The 24,960-nt window shown below is 41.3% G+C and overlaps 1 protein-coding gene across 4 annotated transcripts in view; it reads right to left on the reverse strand.

Annotated features, from left to right (window-relative positions):
* The window catches only part of GRM5 (glutamate metabotropic receptor 5), a 643,881-nt gene that overhangs the window by 25,781 nt on the left and 593,140 nt on the right, over window positions 1-24,960 (reverse strand). For 3 of the 4 annotated variants that reach the window (XM_027531649.1, XM_027531651.1, XM_027531650.1), the window contains exon 9: window positions 731-826. The exons of the other annotated variant lie outside the window; for it this stretch is intronic. In XM_027531649.1, the coding sequence (XP_027387450.1) occupies window positions 731-826 (96 nt within the window). The remainder of the gene's footprint in view (window positions 1-730; window positions 827-24,960) is intronic. 4 annotated transcript variants of the gene reach the window in all.

Below are 24,960 nucleotides of genomic sequence, written 5' to 3' on the forward strand. Positions count from 1 at the left end.
ACACAGCTCAGTCGATGCTCATAGTTCCAAGTATTCCCGTTTCCTGGACACAGCTCGATTGGGAAGGCCTGGTGGGAAGGAACATGCACAGCGCAGCGACATGGGGTGTTCACCACCAAACACAGAGGAGGAAGGGAGCTGCAAAGCTGCAGTAGCTAGAGGAGGACTAGCTTTCCTGCTGTCAGTTCACAAAAAGCCTCTGGCCTCTGCGGTTTGCTTGTTTGGCCTGGCATTTGCCTTTGGCTGTGAGATGACTTTTCATTCAATGTAAGTCAGATTAATTCCCAGGCTTGTGAGATCAGGGCTGGCTCTTTCCCTCCATTGCCGTCCTTCCCTCAAAACCAGTCCTAGGGTTTTGCCGTTTAATTTTTGTCAAGTGACTGGATAGTTTTGAGTTTCCTCCCATCTCTTCCACTTTGCAAACTCCACAGAAGCGTTTGACCAGTAAGTTAAGATCCACAGGGACACTGACTGTGAGCTAAGGCTTCAGACATGCAAAGCGCACAGCCCTGGGGAACAGCAGCATCTGGGACAGGAGGCTCCCATCACTTCTCATGAGGATGGTGTGGGTTTTGCAAATCAAACACACAAAGAAACCCAGCGGTGGCCCAGGTTGGACACACTGCCTGGGAGGCAGGGTTGAGTGAGGGCCTGGACCAGGGAGCCACCTGTGCCTACAGCTTGCAGACACTTAGTTCACACCACCTCAGGCCACTCACGTTTTGCTTACCTGCTCATGGTTGCTCTCCCACCATTCCCCATACTCCCTTTGGGGGTGAAACACTCTATTTCCGACTTGTGCTGGGCCAGTCTCCTGTCTTTGTACCTGGTGAGCGTGAACAAGGACAGGAGCAAACAGAAAGATGTGATTGTGGGCTTCACTGGCCGGGCCGAGGGAGAGCTGGGCTCTCGAGGGTGGCCCCGCGGCTGAACGGGCCCCTGCTTTCACTGCGTGGCTGACCGGTGACGCTGTAGATACTTGTGATGGTATGTGGATCATGCTGTGGGACAATTTTGTTACTTCTTGATTGAACCACGTGTGGTCTACCCTTTTAAATTGCCTGTTGATCATATTTGATAATCTTTCGTACAAGGAACATAATTCATAGCATCTAAGGAAAAGATAGAGAAGGCAATGGCACCCCACTGCAGTACTCTTGCCTGGAAAATCCCATGGATGGAGGAGCCTGGTAGGCTGCAGTCCATGGGGTCGTAAAGAGTCGGACACGACTGAGCGACTTCACTTTCCCTTTTCACTTTCATGCATTGGAGAAGGAAATGGCAACCCACTCCAGTATTCTTGCCTGGAGAATCCCAGGGAAGGGGGAGCCTGGTGGGCTGCCGTCTATGGGGTCGCACAGAGTCGGACACGACTGAAGCAACTTAGCAGCAGCAGCAAGGAAAAGATGAATGTCAGTAAATTAGAATTTATTTAATGTTTACCATGTGTCAGCCATGATGCTGGCATTTGACCTAAATGCAGTCTTGGCAACAACTCGTGGCAGAGCCTCTGTTTTTATTATATCTGTTTTACCGAAGCAGAAACCTGAGATTATAAGGACTGAGCAGACTGATCAAGGATTTGAACACAGGAAGCTAAATTTAGAACCTACACTTTAGCTATGATAATGTGTTGTCTCCTAGTTTAAAAAGTATCAATAATGAAGCTTCACTGAATAGTACTGTGTCTGTGTGTTATATTGGAAACTGGTGATGCTAAAAGAGAAAAGAGATGTTCCTTCAGTGTAGGAGGTTTATATAACCGTTAAACTGATGTGTTAACAGTCAGCACTGAGCTGCCTGGATTGTGGAGGGTGGCTCAAACAGCTTTTACCTGAGTTTGCAATTCAGCACTCCTGGAAGATACTAGAAGTTTCAACTAAAATATGGCACTTCCAACATGTGTCAGCTACGTGGTGCATCAAGATGAGCCCTTGTATTTGTATGCCAGTTTTCAGAGCCTACATGCTTTCACAGAAATAATCTCTTTTTTATTCATCAGTTTAAGTCTGCGGGGGAAGCACTGTGATCCCCATTGGCCAAATGAGGAAACAGACTTACTTAACTAACTTGACCGGAATCACAAGCCTACCTAGCAGGGCGGAATCGTCCGTGGAGCTTGTAAGCATCCAAGACTCTTAAGATTTATTGTGTTTATTACGTTTCCCTCCTAAATCAGGAGCCTGATCTGGTGCCACGTCATCCAGGTTCCTGACATTCAGCAGGTCGTGATAGAGTGTCTTACTTTCAGAAGATTTGTTTGCCCTCAATATAGTCACTTTTTAGAAAAGTTTCTTTTCCTTCTGTTTCAATATTAATATTAAATAAAACAAAAAGCAATAAAATTATAATCATTATTTGTCCTGGGATAAAGGCCTTCCTCATAACTTTGTTTTCTTCTAAGATGTTAAAAAGTATTTAGCATCTGAATGAAAGTGAAATGGCTTTTTAAGTGAAGCAAAATGGATTAGCGTCTTCGGTAGATGTTAGCTGAGCATCTGTTAAATTCTAGGCATTGGGCTTTGTCCTGGGGATAGAGAGATAATAACCCACAGGCGTTACCTCATAGAGCTCACCGTCTCTTGGGAGAAGGAAGGCGAGAAGGCAGTATGTACTCAGTAACTTTAGGTCTAGGCCATAAAGAAGAGAGGAAAAGAACTTAAAGACCAGATTGAGCAGTCTTGACTGCACCAAAGAAAACACCTCAGAAGAGGATCCCTTGTGAAGTACCAGTCGTCACATTGCAGTAGAAAACATGTTGTATTTATTTGTGAACTTAGTCACACTGCCAGGGCATGGCTTTAGAGATTAAGAGAATGTTAATAGAACAATAGAATTATTCACAGTTCCTTACAAAGGGGTCCTTGAATTATTCTTTAATATCTTCTGTTAGGCTAATTTCCAGTTAATTTAAATATTTTAATAGATAATTTAGGACATCTACACTTCCAGTTCAAAAACTTCTGTCTCTGTTTGTCTGTCTTGCTTATGTACACACACACACACACACACACACACACACACACACACTGCCAAGTGCCCCTGCTTATGAAACAGATCCTAAACATTCTATTCTCTCATAACCCATTCTGTTTTGGTAAAAAATTTTATAAAGAAATACAAGTCCCAACTTAATTCTAGTAAAGCAAGAGATACATTAGATTTATTTGGAACTTCCAAATAGTTCTTGTTTTCAGAGTAAGGTGAATTTACAGACTGTCACTTACAGACTGGGAAGCTCATCTTTGCTATCAGATGGGAGCCTCCCTCTTCCTGTCTGTAACTATAATTACAGCGTAAGTATGTTTACCAGATGCCTAAATAGACCACATTTTCATTCATTCACTTATGCATTATTCCATTCAACAATAATGTACACTTTAAAGTAGCTAATAATGCTTTTATAGTCTCTGCTGCAGCTGCATAATTCTTTCTCTTTGAGCTTATTTAAAAAATAAAAAACATCAACTAAAAATAGTTGAAGCTCTTCAGAATGTATAATTAATACAATGTCAGTGAAATTTATTTCTCTTCTGTAATAAGTTCATATATCTTTTAGGCACCTACTAAAACCTAGGCACACACGCACATATCCACATGTATCCACACACATGCACATACTTGTGAGGACTGTTTTAAGTGTTTTACAAATATTGACTCACTTTTCAAATTGCTTTGTAATTATTTTCAAGGTCACAATAAAAATAATAACTATATATACATGTAAATACCTTAATCACTTTGTTATACGCAAGAGACTTACACACGTTGTAAATCAACTATACTTCCATGTTCAAAAGTCCTAAAAAAAGAAATAATGACAACAGAATATTGAGTGTACCAGGTTCTTTTTGCTATATTATCCTCAGTTCTTAAAACTACCCTAAAGCGTGGGTGCTATTATCATCCTAAAGAGGCAGGCCTTGAGGATGAACATGAGTAAACCCAGGCTCACGTGGTTTATGCATGGGGAACTCAGGATGAGAATTTGTGCCTCTGATTCCTAAGCTCATCTTATTTCCATTCAACTTCCATATAAGTGACAATGTCAATAATTTTAGAAACAAGACTACGACTTATTATGGACTGTGAAGAAAGCTGAGCGCCAAAGAATTGATGCTTTTGAACGGTGGTGTTGGAGAAGACTCTTGAGAGTCCCTTGGCCTGCAAGAAGATCCAACCAGTCCATTCTAAAAGAGATCAGGCCTGGGTGTTCATTAGAAGGACTGATGCTGAAGCTGAAACTCCAATACTTTGGCCACCTCCTGCGAAGAGTTGACTCATTGGAAAAGACTCTGATGCTGGGAGGGATTGGGGGCAGGAGGAAAAGGGGACGACAGAGGATGAGATGGCTGGATGGCATACCGACTCGATGCACATGAGTTTGAGTGAACTCTGGGAGTTGGTGATGGACAGGGAGGCCTGGCGTGCTGCAGTTCATGGGGTCGCAAAGAGTCAGACACGACTGAGCGACTGAACTGAACTGATGACTTATTAACTTTAAATCGTGTTCTCTGGTTTGGGTTTAATTTACAGCATTCCTATTTACTGAATACTCTGTGCAAGGCACTGTGATAAGGAGCATGTGGGTAACTCACCGATACATTCACAATCTGGAGTGGGATGATGAACTGTAAACAGATAATTTTTAAAGAAAGTGAGAAGTTTTATTGTAGAAACATTCAAGAAGGACTCTTAACCCATACTAGGAGGGCTGGAAAAACTTTAGCAAGATATGATCCTATGGTAAATCGTCAAAGATGAGAAGGAATACAGTATGAAGAGACTGGTAAGCAGGCAGAAAAAAAAAATCAAGCACAAACACGTGAGAGTCTTAGCAGCATGGTGTAGACAGGGAAACAGTGCTTCTCCCCCTCGGCCTCCCCAACCCTACCGCCGACTGTGATGGTAGTTTAACTGCCAAGACCTGTCCAATTCTTTGTGACCCTCTGGACTGCACCCCGCCAGGCTCCTCTGTCCATGGGATTTCCCAAGCAAGAATCTTGGAGTGGATTGCCATCTCCTTCTCTGGGGATGTTCCCAATCCAGGGATCTAACCTGTGCTGGCAGGCAGATTCTTTACCACTGAGCCAATCAAGTGTAAAATAAGACAAAGTAAAATACAGGTGTAGATGGAGCAGGATATAAAACATAGCTTATGGATGAATTTATACTGTATGTTGTAAGATTCCACTGTGAGATCTTAAGGCTAAAGAAAAAAACGTAGAGTTGACATTTAGATAAAATACTGTGGACTTGAGTATAGACTTGAGATAGACTACTTAAAATAGACTCATTTGACTGCAATAGTCATGAGATGAGATAATTCCTTGGGGTAGTGATGATATGGAGAAATAGTAGATAACAGTTTCAAGAATATATGGGAAGTAAAATGAGTAGGATTATTGACGAATTTGGGCTTCCCTTGTGGCTCAGCTGGTAAAGAATTCACCTGCAATGCAGGAGACCTGTGTTCAATCCCTGGGTTGGGAAGATCCCTTAGAGAAGGGAAAGGCTACCCACTCCAGTATTCTGGCCTGAAGAATTCCGTGGACTGTATAGTCCATGGGGTCGCAAAGAGTTGGACACGACTGAGCGACTTTCACTTTTCATTGATAAAGAGAGAAGTGTAGAATGCTACCTCAGTTACTGCCTTGCGTGGTGCACTTAACTAAGTTAAGAAAATATAGGAGAAGGTATATATTTGGAGGCAGAAATAAAAAGCTTCATTGTGGAATATGAGCTGGTGGACCATACAATTGGACACATTTAGTAAGCACGTGGATTTAAGAATCCAGAAGTTAGGGGATTCTTACGTACTTGGGAGCCGTCAGCATACAGATGATTGCAAATACCATGAGGATGGTTGAAAGTACCCACAGAAAGCAGATAAACTATGGGATGGTTGAGGGAAGGGAATTACATATTCAGTCTACCTGTTCAAAAACTTCTATAACACTGTTTATGTAAGCATTCCTGATAAACACTTTTTGAGTGCCTACTATATGTTAGATGCTGAATTCAGGGTTCTTCAATCTGCAATATTTTTTTTTCTTCATACTCTTCAGGCTTGTAGATCTGTGCTACAGATCTCAGTATAGCTTTGACACTGGTTTCTATGCCATAACTCTGGTATGAAAAACTGTCATAATAGTTTTTAAATATTTAAGAATGAATTGTTCTGAAATTAGCTTTAGTTACCTTCTGTAAAGATTTTTTATTTTTGTTCCTTTTGTATCTCCTTTGTTCAGAAAGCTCTAGTTCCTCTTTACTTAGTTCTACAAGAGACCGTGTTTATCTGGTGACAAAATTAAAAAATTAAAAATAAATAAATAAAATTAAAAAATACAGGGGTGGATAATAAATGTAATTTGCCCATAATGATTTGAATAAAAATTCCATTTCTTTATTTCCTTTCCTCTGTTTCTATCAGTGTCTACTAGACATTGGAAATTTTTAGAAATCTACTAGACATATTGAAATTTATATACAGGCTATGTGGTTTAAACTGGGTAAATGAATGCAGAATGAGATGAAAGATTAGAATAAAATGAATATATTCAAACAAAAGTGTGTATGTTAGGTGAAATAGCAGATATTGTGGAGATGATGCCTAAAGCTAGAAGGAAAAGAGAATTTGATATTAGAAATAACTATTACTTATGAGAGGGAGATTCGGGTAGTACATTTATCAGAAGTAGAGTGACTAAAATGATGCTTCTAATTGTATTAGAAGCTAATCATTACAACTGAGAAATGAGCCTATGATGATAGTTTGCCCTTTGTTGCTGTTTTGTTGCTAAAAAGTCATGCCTGACTCTTTGTGACCCCAGGCCCTTGTCCTTGGGATTCTCCAGGCAGGAACACTGGAGTGGGTTGCCATTTCCTTCTCCAGGGGATCTTCCCGACCCAGGATTGAAAGATGGCAGATGGATTCTTTACCACTGAGTCACCTGGGAAGCCCTAGTTTGCCCTTTATATAGCCATTAAAGTAACTCAGAATGGTAGCAGAGCTTGGAGTAGACAGAAATTCTTTACCCAGTAGATGGTACTTTTAAACAAAGTTGAAGGATGGATGGATAACTAGATGTCAGGAGCCTCAAATAAGGTGGTTTTTCACTTTTGCGTTTCTACATGACATGTGGAATGTGTCTGGAGGCAGTATGGAGTTGCTAACTCCCAGCCGTGTGCGTTGAGGAATATGTGATGCTGAAGGATAAGTAATGTTCTATGAAAGGCCTGTAGAGGGAAGCATGTCCTTAGATCCACCTTCATCTTCAGCCTCTTCACCAAACACACCATTTACTGTATTTCTTTAACTCTCAAACCACACTAGGTATCATTCAGTTTAGTGAAATCCACAGGGACATAGTTTATCTGTGCAGAAACCACAGTACACATATTTTACTTTATTCTGCTGCTGCTGCTGCTAAGTCGCTTCAGTCGTGTCCGACTCTGTGCGACCCCATAGACGACAGCTCACGAGGCTCCCTGTCCCTGGGATTCTCCAGGCAAGAACACTGCCTAGTGGCTTACTCTACTTTCTTCAACTTAAATCTGAATTTTGCAATAAATAGATGATTATTTGAGCCACAGTCAGCTCTAGGCCTTAATGCTGAGTGGTTTGTTTTTGAGATTGCACCCAAGTACTGCATTTCAGACTCTTGTTGACTATGAGGCTATTCTATTTCTTCTTCTAAGGGCTTGCCCACAGTAGTAGATATAATGGCCATCTGAATTAAATTAAATTTCCCCATTCCCATCCATTTTATTTCACTGATTTCTAAAATGTCCATGTTCACTCTTGCCATCTCCTATTCGACCACTTGCATTTAACCACTCCCTTAATAATAATTTCCAAATGTCTTTAATCCAAAGAAAAGACTTAAAGCTTATTTGCCTGTCTTATACACACCTGAAAAACAGGAAGTGCATGTTTTAGGGATAAACTGTTTAACCATCCCTTGGTCTGTTTATGTATAAGATTGCTTTTTGAAGCACATACCTTATTTTAAATGATGCACAAACTGAAGGCATTAATAAAATTAAAAAGTCAGTGAAAGGATCATGGAAAATGTTGGAAATTTCATGTATGTTTTCTGTGTAAATTCCATATGAAATGGACATCAGTGGAGCAGGAGAGGAGTACTGCACAGTTAGTGTGTAGGAGAGTGTTCTTTAAGGAAATCTCTCATTTAAATGATCATAAATGCATCCCATTTACAAAGTAAATTTAAATCTTATTTTTCTTCATCTATTTTCTCTTATTCAGAATAGACATATGTATGAGCTGTGCAAAATGATATAAGAGAAAAGAGTCTTTTTGGCCAATAAAGTACAGAAAAAATAAGAATTATTGAAGTTATTATAAAACAAATCACTTTGAATGTCAGAAAACCCAAGAAAGATTTTCACACCAAAATTGCTGTCAAGAAGGCAGAGTTTTGAGGCTAAGACTAAGAATAAATCTGGAAAACTGGAGAATTAAATGATCAGAGTGAGTAAAACTTGTGAATGAGTATGTGGATGAATAAATGAATAAAATGGAAAGGTAACTTGAGGGGTTATCAGATCTTCAAAGGGCTTTGTTGTTGTTTATTTTGCTTGTTTTTTTTTTTTTTTCAATAAATGGAAACTGAAGCAACTTTGTAGACTTATGTTAAGAGACCAAGGAAAAGAGAACAAATGAAAGATGTTTGGGGAAAGAGAAAAACTAATATAGTGTTTTGAGATAATTACAGAAAAGAAGGAGGAAAGAACACACAGTTTTCACTTATAATTCATCATTAACCAGTTGGCATATACCGCAGGCTTCATTTTCAAAACATACCCAGAACCTGGCCATTTTTAACCACCTCCTCTATTTAGTACTCTGGTCCAAGCCACCATCACTTTTATTATGAAAATTACAATAGCTTCCCGAACTGGTCCTGCTTCTGTCCTTACTAATCCCTTCCTCTTACTCAACCCAAGCCAACCCAACCCAATCTCTACACAGCAACCAGCATAATCCTTTGAAAACAAAATTATTTTTATAATACTTCTCTGTTGAAAGCTCTCAACTAGTTACCCATCTCCCTGAGTAAAATCTAAATTTATTATAATGGTTTACAAAGTTCTATACAGTCTTCTCCATCCTCTATTATCTCTCTGATCCCATAACTTACTCTTTTCTCCCTTCTTGCTCACTTTCTTCTCCTTGAAGACCCTGGGCATCCTCCCACTGAAGTGCCTTTGCTATGGCCATTTCCTCTGCTTTCAGGGCTTTTCTCCCAAATATCCTGAGAGAGGATCTCCCTTAAATCTTTTCTCAAATGTTACTGTTGCAATATAGCCTGCCATGACTACTCAGTTTAAAAAATGCAACTGTGACCTCACTCTTCCTGCTCTTCCTACCATTTCCTGCTTTTCTCTTATCCATCGTAATTTATATTTTTACTTATTTGTTTTATTTACTGTCTGTTTTTTCCCAGCAGAATCTTCAAAAGCATGTGAACTCTGTGAAGTCATGGATCTTAGACTGTTTTCTTCACTGCCATCCTTCCAGCACTGTGACAGTACTGAGCTTATTGCAGGCGATTATGTTTGTTCGATGAATGCATGCGTACATGAACGAATGAATGAAAGGAGAATCATGTTAAGGGAAAATGTTCAGCTGGGGAGGAGGAAAGAGTAGCAAGTTCATAAGAAATGACATTAGGTCTCTCAGAGTTGGAGTGATGATAGGAGTAGAGTGGTTGAAACTGGAGGTTTGTGAAAGTTTGGGTGGAAAAGTGAAAGAGCAATGTTGGGCAGGAAGCTTATGGAGTAAGCAAGAATGTAGGGAGAATGATTGTCAGGTGAAACACAGAAGATTGTGTAAAAGATCCTCATTTTAAAAAATATTTTTGCCTCTCTTTCACATTATCCCATTCTTCACACCAAGCTGTTCCATTCTTGCATTCGAGTTAAACTGAGATGATAATGGTAACCAATGTTACTTGTCATTGTCAGCCAGTGATCATGAGAGGGGGTATTCTGGAGATTTCTAATGATTTTTTTAGTCTTATCAATAAGACACTGGAAAACATGGCCCCTTTTGCTGTGGATGGTTGTTTGGATGTTATATCTGACAATGTTACAATATGCTGTAAGGTGAGAGAAGTGAAGCCAACTTTCCAAAAAATGGCGGCATGGAAGATTAAATGAATGTAGGTCCTAGACAGTCTCTCTGAGGCACTGAATTAGCCTCTTGAACCTCAGAACTTTCTTTAGGTGAGGTTAGTTTCCTTATGATGTAAGTAACTGTGCATTATGTTTTAGATACTCTGATGCCAGCACCCTCCTACGGCTTACCTTGTTTCATTACTTTCTCTACCAAGGCTCAGTTCAAAATTTCTAAGGTTGTTTATGGCATTTGTTTATGTTAAGGTATTTATCAGGGAGTGTGTTTATATGTATTTATGAAAATCCTAAAGAAGCAAGTTACTACCAAATACTTTAGTCTTACCTAATCATTTGTTCAGTTCAGTTCAATTGTTCAGTCGTGTCTGACTCTTTGCAACCCCATGAATCGCAGCACGCCAGACCTCCCTGTCCATCACCAACTCCCAGAGTTTACTCAAACTCATGTCCATCGAGTCGGTGATGCCATCCAGCCATCTCATTCTCTGTCGTCCCCTTTTCCTCCTGTCTCCAATCCCTCCCAGCATCAGGGTCTTTTCCAATGAGTCAACTCTTTGCATGAGGTGGCCAAAGTATTGGAGTTTCAGCTTCAGCACCAGTCCTTCCAATGAACACCCAGGACTGATCTCCTTTAGGATGGACTGGTTGGACCTCCTTGCAGTCCCAGGGACTCTCAAGAGTCTTCTCCAACACCACAGTTCAAAAGCATCAATTCTTTGGCACTCAGCTTTCTTCACAGTCCAACTCTCACATCCATACATGACCACTGGAAAAACTTTAACATGACCACTGAAAAAGCCTTGACTAGACGGATCTTTGTTGGCAAAGTAATATCTCTGCTTTTTAATAGTCTTTTAAATAGTGTTCCTTTTTATACATATTGTTGTATATAAAAAGTATGAGAGTCTTCATAGTGTTATATTTGTATAGAAAACAGAAGTGGGAGATAGACTGAGTAAAAAGATGTATTGTGATCTCAGTAATCCAGATTTAGAAAATGCCTAAACAGTTGGCCCTTGTAACCATGGTACAAACACCACTGTTCACTTATCAGAAGCTATGCTAATTACATTTATAACCAGTACAGCATCATGATTTATAAGATTTCAGATCACCAAAATGTGTGTTTCATATATATTTGGTCTTCCTCCACTATTCCTGGCTCACAGCTCTAAAACCTCTTGGAATTTCCTAAGTACTAAGAGTGATAAATGTGTCTTCTGTGATGTTAATGAGGTGACTTTTGAAACTCAGCTAAGGATTGGGCTTGGTTGCCAGTGGATCCAACCATGTGATTAGAGGGTTAGAACTTCCAGTTCCACCCTTTTGACCTCCACGGAGGGGAAAGGGGCCAGAGATTGATTTCAGTTGCCCGTGGTTAGTGATTTAATCCATCAGGCCTATGTAATGAAGCCTCCATAAAAATCCAAAGGATGGGTGTGGAAACTTTGGTTTCTTGTAGAGATGCTGGGAGGGATTGGGGGCAGGAGGAGAAGGGGACGACAGAGGATGAGATGGCTGGATGGCATCACTGACTCGATGGACGTGAGTCTGAGTGAACTCCGGGAGTTGGTGATGGACAGGGAGGCCTGGGGTGCTGTGATTCATGGGGTTGCAAAAAGTTGGACACGACTGAGCGACTGAACTGAACTGAACTGAGAGATGATGGGAAATTCACTCTTCAGTTAACTCCTACTTCCAAAGGCCCCTAAGCTGGACTGGTCCATAGACAGGCCTGCTGACCTCAAACTCACCTTAAAACAATGCTCAGACAGGAAACTACACTACACTAGGAGGAGGAGGAGATGACATCAGAAGCAGACAGCTTGCCCAAGATGCTGATCTGACTTGTATGATCATTTATAATGTTTTCTTGATTCCTTGGACCTATGCCTATCAATTCCATGTTTTCTATCATGGACATGATTCTATGCTAGTTTAAAACTCAATCCAATCCACAGGTAATACCTGTACCTATTCTGGGTTACCTTGGTGAATTTCTCTTCTTTAGGGCTCTGATTGGATACCCCCTAGGAAATTTGTTTTAGATGAGTGTTCAGTCCTGTTCTATCTATTCATAATAATTCTAGATGGGATCCTCTCACCTGGCCAGTTAAAAAATACCTGCTTTGAGGCTGGCCATAGATTTAAGTTTTCTCTTAGGGTCATTTAAACTTAATCGGAGTGATGAGCTAAGTCTCAATAAAAAATTAACTTCTCATCTAGTAAAAGGAAAGAAAACTCCTACAATTATGGGGGGGATCTACATGTTTAACACCAGGGTATGGTCATTTAAGTTTAAAGGCTCCTCTATGTTGGGAATGGTTAAATCATACTAAAAATGATCAACCTGGTAATTTTGAGACAAGGCTGGGTGCTTAATGAACTATGCCTGTTATTACCCTTAGAGAGAGAGATTGGTATGGGACTCAATGGTTTTGTGGCACTAATTTATGGCCTTGACATCTACAGGGATGATACGAAGGTGTAGCCTGGGATTCCCATGAATTTAAGGTCATACATGTTAACAAATTATAGGTAACCCCAACCAATCTACCATTGCTATGATCCCAATGGGTCAAAGATGTGTATTCCACTGGTATGACCATTTAGCTGTGTGTGTGTGTGTGTGTGTGTGTGCCTTCAGTGGGGTTGGAGGATGTAATTGACCATATCTAAGCCTTGACAACTTTCATAAGCTTTAAATGATAGTAACTGGGCTATTAGCCTATTGAATTCTGAGATCTCTTTGATGAGAAAGGCAGTGCTACACAACTGCAAGACCCTTGACACCTTACAGCATCTCGGGGAGATATCTGCTGTAATTCAAACTGAATGCTGTATTTTTGTACCTGGTAAATCCTTTAATGTAACACATTTGAACCACATGAAAAATCAGATTTCTGCTCTAAGTGACCCATTCCCTAGTTTTGACAATCTTTAAAAAAAAAACTGGTGTGGGAGGCTCATTGCTAAAATATTTACTTTTAATTCCACTAATGTTATTAACTATTCCATTTGTAGTTTGCTTGTTTCACAAGATTATTATTTCTTGTATTACCAAGTATATGACTGAGCCTTCAACGAAAATGATGACTAGACTTGAAGCAGTTGATCAAATGTATAGTTCAATATGTGATCAATGATTGTAATAGTGTAACTCTAGAAGGCAATGGCACCCCACTTCAGTACTCTTGCCTGGAAAATCCCATGGATGGAGGAGCCTGGTAGGCTGCAGTCCATGGGGTCGTGAAGAGTCGGACACGACTGACTTCACTTTCACTTTTCACTTTCATGCATTGGAGAAGGAAATGGCAACCTACTCCAGTGTTCTTGCCTGGAGAATCCCAGGGACGGGGGAGCCTGGTGGGCTGCCATCTACGGGGTCGCACAGAGTTGGACACGACTGAAGTGACTTAGCAGCAACAGCAGCAGCAGAGAAGGCAATGGCACCCCACTCCAGTACTCTTGCCTGGAAAATGCCCTGGACGGAGAAGCCTGGTGGGCTGTAGTCCATAGGGTCTCGAAGAGTCAGACACGACTGAGCGTCTTCACTTTCACTTTTCACTTTCATGCATTGGAGAAGGAAATGGCAACCCACTCCAGTGTTCTTGCCTGGAGAACCCCAGGGACGGGGGAGCCTTGTGGGCTTCTGTCTATGGGGTCGCACAGAGTTGGACACGACTGAAGTGACTTAGCAGCAGAGATGATGGGAGAATTCAGAGCCTGGAGAGGGAATGGAATCTCAGTGTCTCTGACCACATACCTTGCTCTCTGAATCTTTTCTGTCTGGCTGTTCTGAGTTCTGTCCTTGTACAGTAAATTAGTGATCTAGTAAGTACAGTGTTTCTCTGAGTCCTGTGAGCCACTCTAGCAAATTTATCCAGCCGAGGAGGAGGTCATGTGAACCTCTGATTTATGGCCAGTCAGAAAGAAATACAGATAACAGCTTGGACTTGGGACTGGTCCTGACATCCAAAGAAGGGGTCGTGGGCACCTCCCGTCTGTCATTGGTTGGGGATAGCTGTGAGGGGGAGGGTAGACTTGTGGGACTGAACCCTTAGCCTGTGGGATCTGATGTTATCTTCAGGTAGGTAGGGTTAGAATTGAGTTGAATTGTTGGACATCCAGTTGGTGTTCAAAGAATTGCTTGTTTGTGTGGGGGGACCACCCCATACTTGGAACTGAGTCCAGAAACCCAAAATAAGCAGTCACTAACTATGTATTCATTGTTGCGTTCTCAAACTGCTTTAACTAGTGGAACCACACAAGTCCAAGAACTTATAAATACTTAGATAAAGTTTTTGGTCACATGTTTGCAGAATTGGCATTGGCTAGCAGGTATTTTTCAAATATTTCCCTCAGTTACCTTTCAAGTCACTAGACTAGGAAAGTATCAACAAACACAAAATGAAGAAAACGAAGCTTAGTGTTTCTGTGTGCTTATCCCTTACTTGGGCAGTTACACATTCATGTAAAAGAGTGCTTGGCTTCACCCAGTGATGATTTTGGAATTCTTTTCCAAGTGTGAAAGTTGCTCAGTCATGTCCAACTCTTTGCGACCCCATGGAATAGTCCATGAATTCTCCAGGCCAGAATACTGGAACAGGTAGCCGTTCCTTCGCTAGGAGATCTTCCCAACCCAGGGATCGAACCCAGGTCTCCTGCATTGCAGGCGGATTCTTTACCAGCTGAGCCAGCAGGGAAGCCCTTTTCCAGGTACTGTCTTATTTGAGCCTGATTATAGTAAGTTTAGGAGCCAGTTTTATTTCTCTGCTCTTTCACTTTGCCTCCCTGGCTTTGGACGGGCTGTCTCTGCCTTCAGTTTTCAATTTTAACTTTGGTCCAGTCATTGTCCCCACTTTTCCTGTCTACAACCTTTATAACAGCTCTGGGCACATTCAGCTCTCTTCCTATGTGGTCTCCTCAACCACCAGGCTTGTAGCCTCCAGGCAAAGTTTGGATCGATCCTACAGATATATGCTAGGAGATCTCTGTAGTGACCACCCGGAAACACAGTGTCTACTTCTATTTTATTTTGTAAAAATTACTTTATTTATTTTAAAATTTTTATTGGAGTGTAGTTGCTTGATAATGTCATGTTACATTCTGCTGTACAGCATAGCGAATCAGCTGTACATATACACGTATCCCCTCTTTTTTAGACTTTCTCACAGTTTCTAATTTTAAAATGAACGAGGCAGAGTGTAAAACGGCATTTTATTTTTCAGATTTATTGCCATGGTACCTTTAGGATCATCCTAATTTTGGATCCTGACAGTGATAAAGTAAGGAGAGAAACTATGATATACATTTGAATAGCATTTAAAATATTGCAGGAAGCTTCTCCTCTACCATCTAATTCTCTCAATAAACTAAAGTCATTATTATCCTTCAAATAAGAAATGTATGGCTCAGAAAGCTGCTCCAGTCTGGCCATGGCCCCATAAGTGGTAAGTCACAGAAATGGGGCTAGAAACCAGATGTCTTACCTCCAATCATGCTCCTTATTAACACCTCACTTTCTTCATTTTATGCTGGAAAAAATGCCCTTATCTAAATAATTTGATAACCCATTTGAGGGACCGAAAAGGTCACACATGAGAGCAACAGTGTGTATTCAGGAGAGGGAGGTTTTGAGCACAATATAAACTTATTTTTCCAAAGGTCAGATTCGATTCCATAGTGGCCAGGTGGCATAAATCACCCTCCAGGGCCCCAGCCATCCCTTTGACAGGAGTTTGCAGACCCAGGACTACGCAGAAGTCTCAAACCTGTGACAGAGGCTTCTTTGAGACGAGCATCAGTGTTGCTGCATGGGACGCTGTGTGACCACAGAGACAGACGGGGGAGTGGGGGATACTGGAGAGAGCTGAAGCAAAAGCCTGAGTCATCCTTTCAAATCGCATTGATCAAAGGAGAATTTTAGACGTGAGTGAATGAGAGTTCTTATGAGTGAATCTTCCGAGGGGAAGGGGAAGGCCAAACCTGGCTCATTATCACCAAGTAATACTGCAGAGTAATTCGCTACTTCAGTCTCATCCCTCTGCCCTCTGTGAGCTGCTACAGAAGTAAATACTTTGGAGTACTTTACTACGTGTTCTGGCAGATCTTGTGGTCTCCATCTGCAGAAAAGCAGCATTTGCCCAGACTTGAAATGTCAGCTTGATCCATTCAGGGATTTCAGATTAAAAACAAAAATTGAGCATGATTAATAGGCCCAGAAAAGAATGTCAGAATTGAATATGCGTTGCGAAAGTATTTGAGAAGCTGCCAGGGAGCATATGGCTCTATCCTCTATTAAATAAAAGGAAGTAGAAGTTGGCAGGTGGGGAAGCAATGCAAATAAGCACTTAAAATGTAAAGAATCAGCCATCTTGACCCAGTAATTCTATTCAGAGGAATTCATTCTAAAGAAATAACAGAAGCTGGAAGGCTTCTTGCAAAGACTTCTCTCTTCAGTGATATAGAAAATGGCAAAAATGATACAAAAGAAGAACAAATAAACCACTGGAGAACAGTGTAATAAATTACAGCAATATTATGGAAATGCATTAAATTTTGTATTGGGTAAAGCCTTTCATTGAACTTCCAGAGAGTTCCCAAAGGATGTATTTTAATCGCACTTACGATGAGAACTTGTTTTCAGATATGAATCGTCTTAAGTCATTGCCTTTCCATTGTGTACTTTCCCTTGATGTTGCTGTTTGTTTCACAATCGGTAGAAACTTGGGAACATACAGATTTTAAAACTAATTCTAATGTGCTTTACATGCTTACGCAACATCAAGAGGGAGGAGTTTGCAAGGAGCAAAATGTTGACCAGAAGGAGGGTCTCCTTAGGAGAACAGGGTCAGCCAGAAGAAACTCGCAGGAGTGTTAATTTAATATTGCTGGCTGCGATCTTCAGGGTGGGCTTCCCAAGTCGTGTTACTGGTAAAGAACCCACCTGCCAATGCAGGAGACATAAGAGACACAGGTTTAATCCCTGGGCCAGGAAGATCCCCTGCAGTAGGAAATGGCATCCCATTCCAGCATTCTTGCCTGGAAAATTCCATGGACAGAGGAGCCTAGTGGGCTACAGTCCATGGGGTCACAAAAAGTTAGACATGAATTAGTGACTGAGCACATCTTTGGGTTGAGAAATTTTTAGACTAAATTATTTATTCTTTCTAAAGATAGATGAGTAACTTTCAAGGAGGCATTTTTCCTAACATTTTTGTGCATGGAAATTGGAAAAGCTTTGGAGTCAGACCAAGCTGGGTCATAATGACAGTGAGAGCCAATATTTACTGAGCACTTGGAATAGATCAGACACAGTCTATACCCAAATTTTTACTGATTTAATCATTGCAACAGCCCTTTGAACTAGATACGTCTCTTATCTTTATTTTGCAAATGAGGAAGAACTAGAACACAAGGAGATTAAGTAACTTGCCCAGGGTTACTGGATTGGTTAACCATGATGCATATTATCACTTAAATGCTGGTTATAGACACCGATTGGGCCATTTGTTGGGCTCTTCTGTCTTTTCATTTTAAGTGGCTTAAGGTACTCAGGTAACTGTGCTGTGTTTCAAATCCTTTCACCTTTGTTCTGATCTCCTGGCTTGAGCCACTGCCTCGCACTTTTTTGACCATTACTACCCTAAAAGAGGGGCTCCCCAGGTGGCACTAGTGGTAAAGAACCCGCCTGCCAATGCAGGAGATAGAAGAGTCTCAGGTGCGATCCCTGGGTTGGAAAGATACCCTGGAGGAGGGGATGGCAACCCACTCCAGTATTCTGCTTGGAAAATCCCATGGACAGAGGACCCTGGCGGGCTACAGTCCGTCAGATGGCAAAGAGTTGGGCATGACTGAAGCAACTTAGCATACTCACATGAACCCTAGAAGGTTGGAAACCTGATCCCTTTTCAGCACTGATCTCAGTTGCAATTTGCCCTTAGCAACTTGGTTTTCTCTGTCTGGGGTCTGTAGGAGCCCACACCTCAGGGCGTCTCCGTGGAAGCAGATTGCTTTAAAGCTGATGAAGGATCAGGGCCCATCACATACAGCAGTCCCTTGCAAGGCCCTGTTCCTACTTGTGTATTCACATTTTTCAAACTTTTTCTTAAATAGAGTTCCCCCTTCCCTGGAATTGCATGAACTCTAAGTCTCACAAATACAGTGGAAGTGAAAAATAGATTCAAGGGATTAGATCTGATAGAGTACATAATGCAAAATGCCAGGCTGGATGAAGCACAAGCTGGAATCAAGATTGCTGGGAGAAATATCAATTACCTCAGACACACAGATGACACTACCCTTATGGCAGAAAGTGAAGAGGAACTAAAGGGTTTCTTGATGAAAGTGAAAGAGGAGAGTGAAAAAGTTGGCTTAAAACTCAACATTCAGAAAAGTGAGATCATGGCATCTGGTCCCATAACTTCATGGCAAATAGGTGGGGAAACAATGAGAGACTTTATTTTGGGGGGAGACTCCAAATCACTACAGATGGTGACTGTAGCCATGAAATTAAAAGACGCTTGCTCCTTGGAAGAAAAGTTATGACCATTCTAGACAGCATATTAAAAAGCAGAGACATTACTTTACTGGCAAAAGTCCGTCTAGTCAAAACTATGGGTTTTCCAGTAGTCATATATGGATGTGAGAGTTGTACCATAAAGAAAACTGAGCGCCATAGAATTGATGCTTTTGAACTATGGTGTTGGAAAAGACTCTTGAGAGTCCCTTGGACTGCAAGGAGATCCAGCCAGTCAATCCCAAAGGAAATCAGTCCTGAATATTCATTGGAAGGACTGATGCTGAAGCGAAAACTCCAGTACTTTGGCGACCTGATGTGAAGAACTGACTCATTTGAAAAGGCCCTGATGCTGGGAAAGATTGAAAGCAGGAGGGGAAGGAGAAAATAGCAGATGAGCTGGTTGGATGGCATCACCGACTTGATGGACATGAGTTTGAGCAAGCTCCGGGAGTTGGTGATGGACAAGGAGGCCTGGCGTGCTGCAGTCCATGGGGGCACAAATAGTCAGACACGACTGAGCAACTGAACTGATACGTATTCCTGTAGCTGATTCACTTTGCTATACAGTAGAAATGCATACATTTTAACTAAAAAACAAACAAACACCTCCCTCTTACCGCTAAAAGACTTGCTGATGCTTTCTGAGTTATAATTTCTATATTTGTAAAATGGAAATGTTGGGGATCAGGTGAAATTCTTGTAAAATTCTTGATCTTAGTAGGTGCATATTAATGTTACTCTATCTGTGATTCTAGTAACTTCTGTGTCCAGGCAGGTTTTCCCCAGACAATTCTGATACAGAATACTTTGTCTTGTTTTCTCCACATGTTCTCCTAATACTTAAGAAACCATTGGCCCTTCTGCTGGGTATGACGTGTATCGTCTCCACTAAATCTTATGGTTTAATAAATCTTTGATTTTTAACACCATCCAGACCTAGTTCATGTGCTCCTGCACACTCTAAGTTAGGCAGCTGTGATTTAGGCTGGATTTGAAAATGAACTGGAGACAGATGATGGTCTATTGTATCTAAGCCTATCACCCCTGTTAATCTGTATTAGAACCCTATTCTCCTCCTTCATACCCTCATTTCAAGTTATAAATAGGTATTAGTTTGCTTATTAGTCTATGATCTGTGTTTCTCATTAGCCTGTGAATTTCATGGAACCAAAGGCACATTTGTTCTTTTCACAGACACCTAGCATATGGCCAGGCATATAGCAGCAACTCAACAAATGCTTTTTTGCATGCAGGTAGCCATGAAGATGGTAAAGGCAAGAACATTTGCCAGAGGTGAGGCCCTGCGATTCATCCAAACGTGGCTCCCTCCGCACGGGCTCTCCCCTTCTGTTGTACACAGACGTTCACCAGTTCTTCATATCTCAGCAGAGTTCTTCTGTTTGTATCCCCCCTTTCTTCCTCTAGTCCTCTTCCTTCACCTTGGTTGTTCCCATCTCACATCCGCACACAAAATGCCCTTCTTTTTTCTCTTCCTCTGGCTTCTATGGAGGAACACAAAGTGTTTCCAAATATTGCAAAAAAAAAAAAACCAAAAACCTTAGGTCCCATTTCACTCAGGTTTAAAGATTACTTGGTTTTTGACAAGACCAAGATGAAGTAGTGTGGTCAAGGGAGGCTGGGGAGTTCCCAGCCCCTGTAGGAACGTGGGGATGAGGATGGGAGAGGCATGCTTACCATACAGTTACGGTGGCAGAGTGCGGACAACACCTGCAGAGAGGGAGGTGGTCTCTCTGCAAATCCTTAGCTGGCTGAGGGCGCTCTTACCTGAGTGTCAAGAGAACCATCTCTGCTCCATGTTACCGCACAAGATACTAATCACAGGCCAGGGACTGTCTGTCCATTTCCATTCTTCCTCCCATTGTTTTAATAGTATCATTTTAATAAAGGGAATTATGTTTCTTCTGGTTTTAGGATAATGTCTTATGGTTTACTATAATCACGTGTCATTACAATAGAAGTATTTACTAATTTTGCCCTTTCTAAACAGGTTTCTCATTATTCATTGCCTAATATCACAAAAACTCTAATTGAGATTGTTCTAATTTCATAATGGTAGATAAAGAAACATTACATAAAAACGATGCAATAAGGCCTCATCTGTAGAGTTTAGTCTCTTGTGTTTCTTAAGGACTTATGTACCAGATACTGAACGAGGAGTTGCATGGTGATCTAGAAATTCGGATAGAATGTAATAAAATAATTTATGCAATTATACAGCATTATTATACTACATGTATAACATATATACACATACTGCACATATATGCATACAAATACACATGTCTGTATAAAATCATATACAAATACACACGAATAGATAGATATACAATATTTCTCCAAATTTTTCTGAAGGCACTGGGCTTGTTTTCTTGAGACAGGCTATGAATGTATGTATGTAGATATGAGCACCTGTGCTCAGTCATGTCTGATTCTTTGTGACCCCAAGGACTGGCTTTGGAGTGAATCAGCATGGTTTTGGTTCCTAGCAATACCACTTACTTGCTATATGATTTCGTGTGACTTATATAGTTTTTCTTAAATTTCATTTTTGAATAATGAGAGCAGTGTTTCTTAACTCCCAACACTGATGTTTTACATTGGATTTTAGCGTTTATTTTCACAAAGACACTATAAAGTCGGAACTGTTGTCATCCGCATTTTACAGATAAAGAAGCTGAGTCACAAAGTAGTTAAATGACTTGCTCAGAGGTCAGAGGGCAAAATCAGACACATCTCTGGGCTGTCGAACTATAATGCTTATACTGTAGGGCATTAGATCAAAGAAAATAACTGAAATTGCCAAAGGGATGACTACAAGAGAAAATAAAACTCAATTAGAAGAATCAAGAAGAAGCCAAAAAATAAGAGGAAACATGTGCCAGGCACCCTGAGGAGTCTTTAGACATTGTCTCAAACATCCTTAAAACCCTGGGGCGGGGCCGTGATGACCTTTTAAAAAAGAGAACTGCAGTTCACAACTACAGCTGATGAAAGCTGATACTGGGATTCAATCTAGGTCCTTCTGATTATAAATGCTATACTGAGATACATCTTGTGCTTCTAGGTACATAGCATAGTTCTGTAGTTGGCATTAGGAAAATACGTTTCACAGGCTCTGAGCTCAAGGAGCTTAGAGTCTTAACGGGGATGACAGGCATGGGAGCCGCAAGCAAGGAAACGCAACATTCACGGTGAAGGTAACAACACCCATCGGTGTGGGTGGCTAGGACGGGAAAGATCCTAGAGCTCAAATGGAAAATGTCACGGTGGACCTTGATCTTCACCTGGACCGAGAGGCTGAAGCTTGGCACACTGTGCACAATCACTGTTTGTGCCTAAGTGATCAGGAGAGTTAAGAGAAAAGACAGTTCTTTTCCAGTCACCTTCCTCCTCACACAGGACCTATTAGCTTTCCCCTTCAACTCTGGAGAGAGGGCAGGAGGGGGCGGTCCCGCAGGGGCATGCTCGCTGCCTTGCCAGTTAATGCCAGGTCAGGGACCACGTCTGTATCAGTGCCCTCAGCAGTGACTGGAGCCTGGCAGGGCTGCATGAAGAAATGTGCTGGATGAACGAATAAATGAATGAGACATACACAGTAAGAGATGGATTATTTCAGGGAAGACCTACAGAGATCAGAAAGGGGAGCGGGAAAAAAAAAAAAATCACAACCAGGATCCATACCATCATATTATCCTTTCTTTGAGGTCTCTCCCTTCCCCTCTCACGTAATTATTTCCTTTTCTGTGCTCCTACAGTCCTCCTACAAAGACTTAAACCTCCCCCAACCCTCTGCTGACGTTGTTGGCTTACATCCCTGGCTCTATTGAAAGGAGAGGTGTTATCTAGAGGGAGGAAGGTATCGTATTCACCTTTATATCTCTAGTGCCTAAAACACCATCTAGCTCAGCAGACAACATGATGAATGATACATTCTCAGCAAATAATACCTATTTATTATTGCTGTTTGGGTAATAAACAGCACTGAGTGGAGACCGTTACTTTCCTGTGATTGACTTCTGCCCAAGTCTCCTCCTGCTAACTTGTTTTTGTTGCCTGATACACAACTTACATTTTTCCACCTCTTGTATCACTGACTCCCTTTAATTCACTACATTTTAATTTTGATTCCATGCTCCATAAAAGTGTGTATTGCCCTCTTGTGTCTCCTTCAATGGAACTGCCCACAAGCATCCCCTTTTAGGTGTTTCTGCCCCCTTCTGCAGGACTCTGCTGCCCTCTAGGGGGCCTTGCTCACCACATACGTCTCCAGACCCCGTTTGCTCTGCGATTGACCATCCAGTCCTTGGTTGGGATTGCTGCCCTCATGGCAGGGCTGCCAGACTCTGAGGCTCCTTTATCTGCTCCTGCAGCCCCCAGTTTATAAACCTGTGGCTGTACAGTGTAATGGGCTTAGGAATATGAGCCTGTGGCATAAGCAAGCAAGGAAGCTGTCAAAAATTGAATCCCATCCCAAGAGGAGCTTTTGAGGTGGCAGCCACTGGGTCCCAGTGCTCTTGGTACCAACAGGATCCTCAGCTGTGAGTATCTCACCTGTATCTTGGAGAAGTGAAGTGAAGTGAAGTCATTTCGTCGTGTCCCACTCTTTGCGACACCATGAACTGTAGCTCCTCTGTCCATAGGATTTTCCAGGCAAGAATACTGGAGTGGATTGCCATTTCCTTCTCCAGGGGATCGTCCCAACCCATGGATCAAACCGGGTCTCCTGCATTGCAGGCAGGCTCCTTACTGGCTGAGCCACGAGGAAAGTGTCTTGGTAGTATGCATATTATGTCAAAGTTTATTCTCTGGAATCCAGTATCCAGCTAATGAGAGTGTTCTACCTGGTAAATGAATGATGATTTCCATCTTTGCTTGGGCCTCTGTGATATAAAGAACTTCCTCAAAGAATTGGGGCCTCAGTGGTTTTCTTGGTTAAACCAAACCAACATCTGGTTACCATATCCAATGGTGATGACTCGTAACTCTATCTAATTTGACTTCTCTGTAACACTGGAACTATTGATCACTCTCGGATCATTCTTCCTACTTTTGTGTTATCAGTTGTGTCTAGGTCTCAAATGTACTTAATACTAATATTCAGGAATTTTTTGTCTACTTATCAGACTTTCCTTTATCTAGTCTGGGCTCTTTATCTAGAGGACCCTGCCCTTTGCTTTTCCAAACTGTACTTCAGACACCAAACTCTCTAGTTTTGCAGGCTAGTTTTTCCAGCAGCTTCTTGGATGTGTTCACTTAGATGTCTCTTCGGATTCTCAGATTTAACAGTTCCAAAATGAAGCTCATTTTCCTTCCACCTTTCTCTCCTTTATCTTACCATCTTTGCTCCCAAATTTATGCTCATTTAGTCTGATTATCATCCAATGCAAATGATTCCCCAACCCTTTTATTTTAGTATCCACCCTGGACTTTTCTGAGTTCATCAGACATAGTATTGACAAAACTTCACACTTCATTTTATCCTTCAAGATTCTCCTCTCCAAGTCTGAATTATATAGGTCCCAATCCCCCGATTTTGATACAGGTCAAAAACCTAGGACTCATCTTTTTCTCTTTCTTTCACATACACATACCAATGATTAAGTCCTATTGTTTTACTTTCTATTTGAAGCCATCATAATCTCTAAGCCTAGCCCATCACAATGGACATCGAGCTGATTTCTCACTTCTCTTCTTTCCACTCTATATTCTGTTCTATCTATAGAAACCAGAAGGATCACTTTAACATATCAGTCTCATCATGTAACTTCTCAAACCTGCCAAAGCATCCCATTATACGCAGGACAAAGTACAAAATCTGTATCTCATGCCGTTTGATCTCCACGTGCCGGTCCACCTGTTCTCTGACCATCATCGCCCCTTCTTAGGCTTCTCCACCCACAGTGGGTCTTGCTTGTCCCCCAAAATGATAGTCTCGCTCCTGCCTCAAAATCTTCTCACTTGCTGTTCCCTCTACCTCCCCAATCTTTATGAATCCTGTTTTCCTACTTCATTTTGCTCTGTGTTCAACTTAGTCAGAGAGGCTATTCATGACACCATAATTAAAAATGTCTAAAATTACTCTCTATCCAGCACACTCTAGTTCTTCACTTTTCTTCATTATTTTTAATAGCAGTTATACCTATATAGAATTGTTTTGTTTACTTTTTATTTTGTTCTCTCTGATTGCAATTGAAGTTCTGTGAGGGTTGAGATTTTGTTTTCTTTACCACTTTGTCCTCAAAGAGAGGACA

The sequence above is a fragment of the Bos indicus x Bos taurus genome, chromosome 29 (assembly GCF_003369695.1).
Source record: "Bos indicus x Bos taurus breed Angus x Brahman F1 hybrid chromosome 29, Bos_hybrid_MaternalHap_v2.0, whole genome shotgun sequence".
Taxonomy (NCBI): Eukaryota; Metazoa; Chordata; class Mammalia; order Artiodactyla; family Bovidae; genus Bos; species Bos indicus x Bos taurus.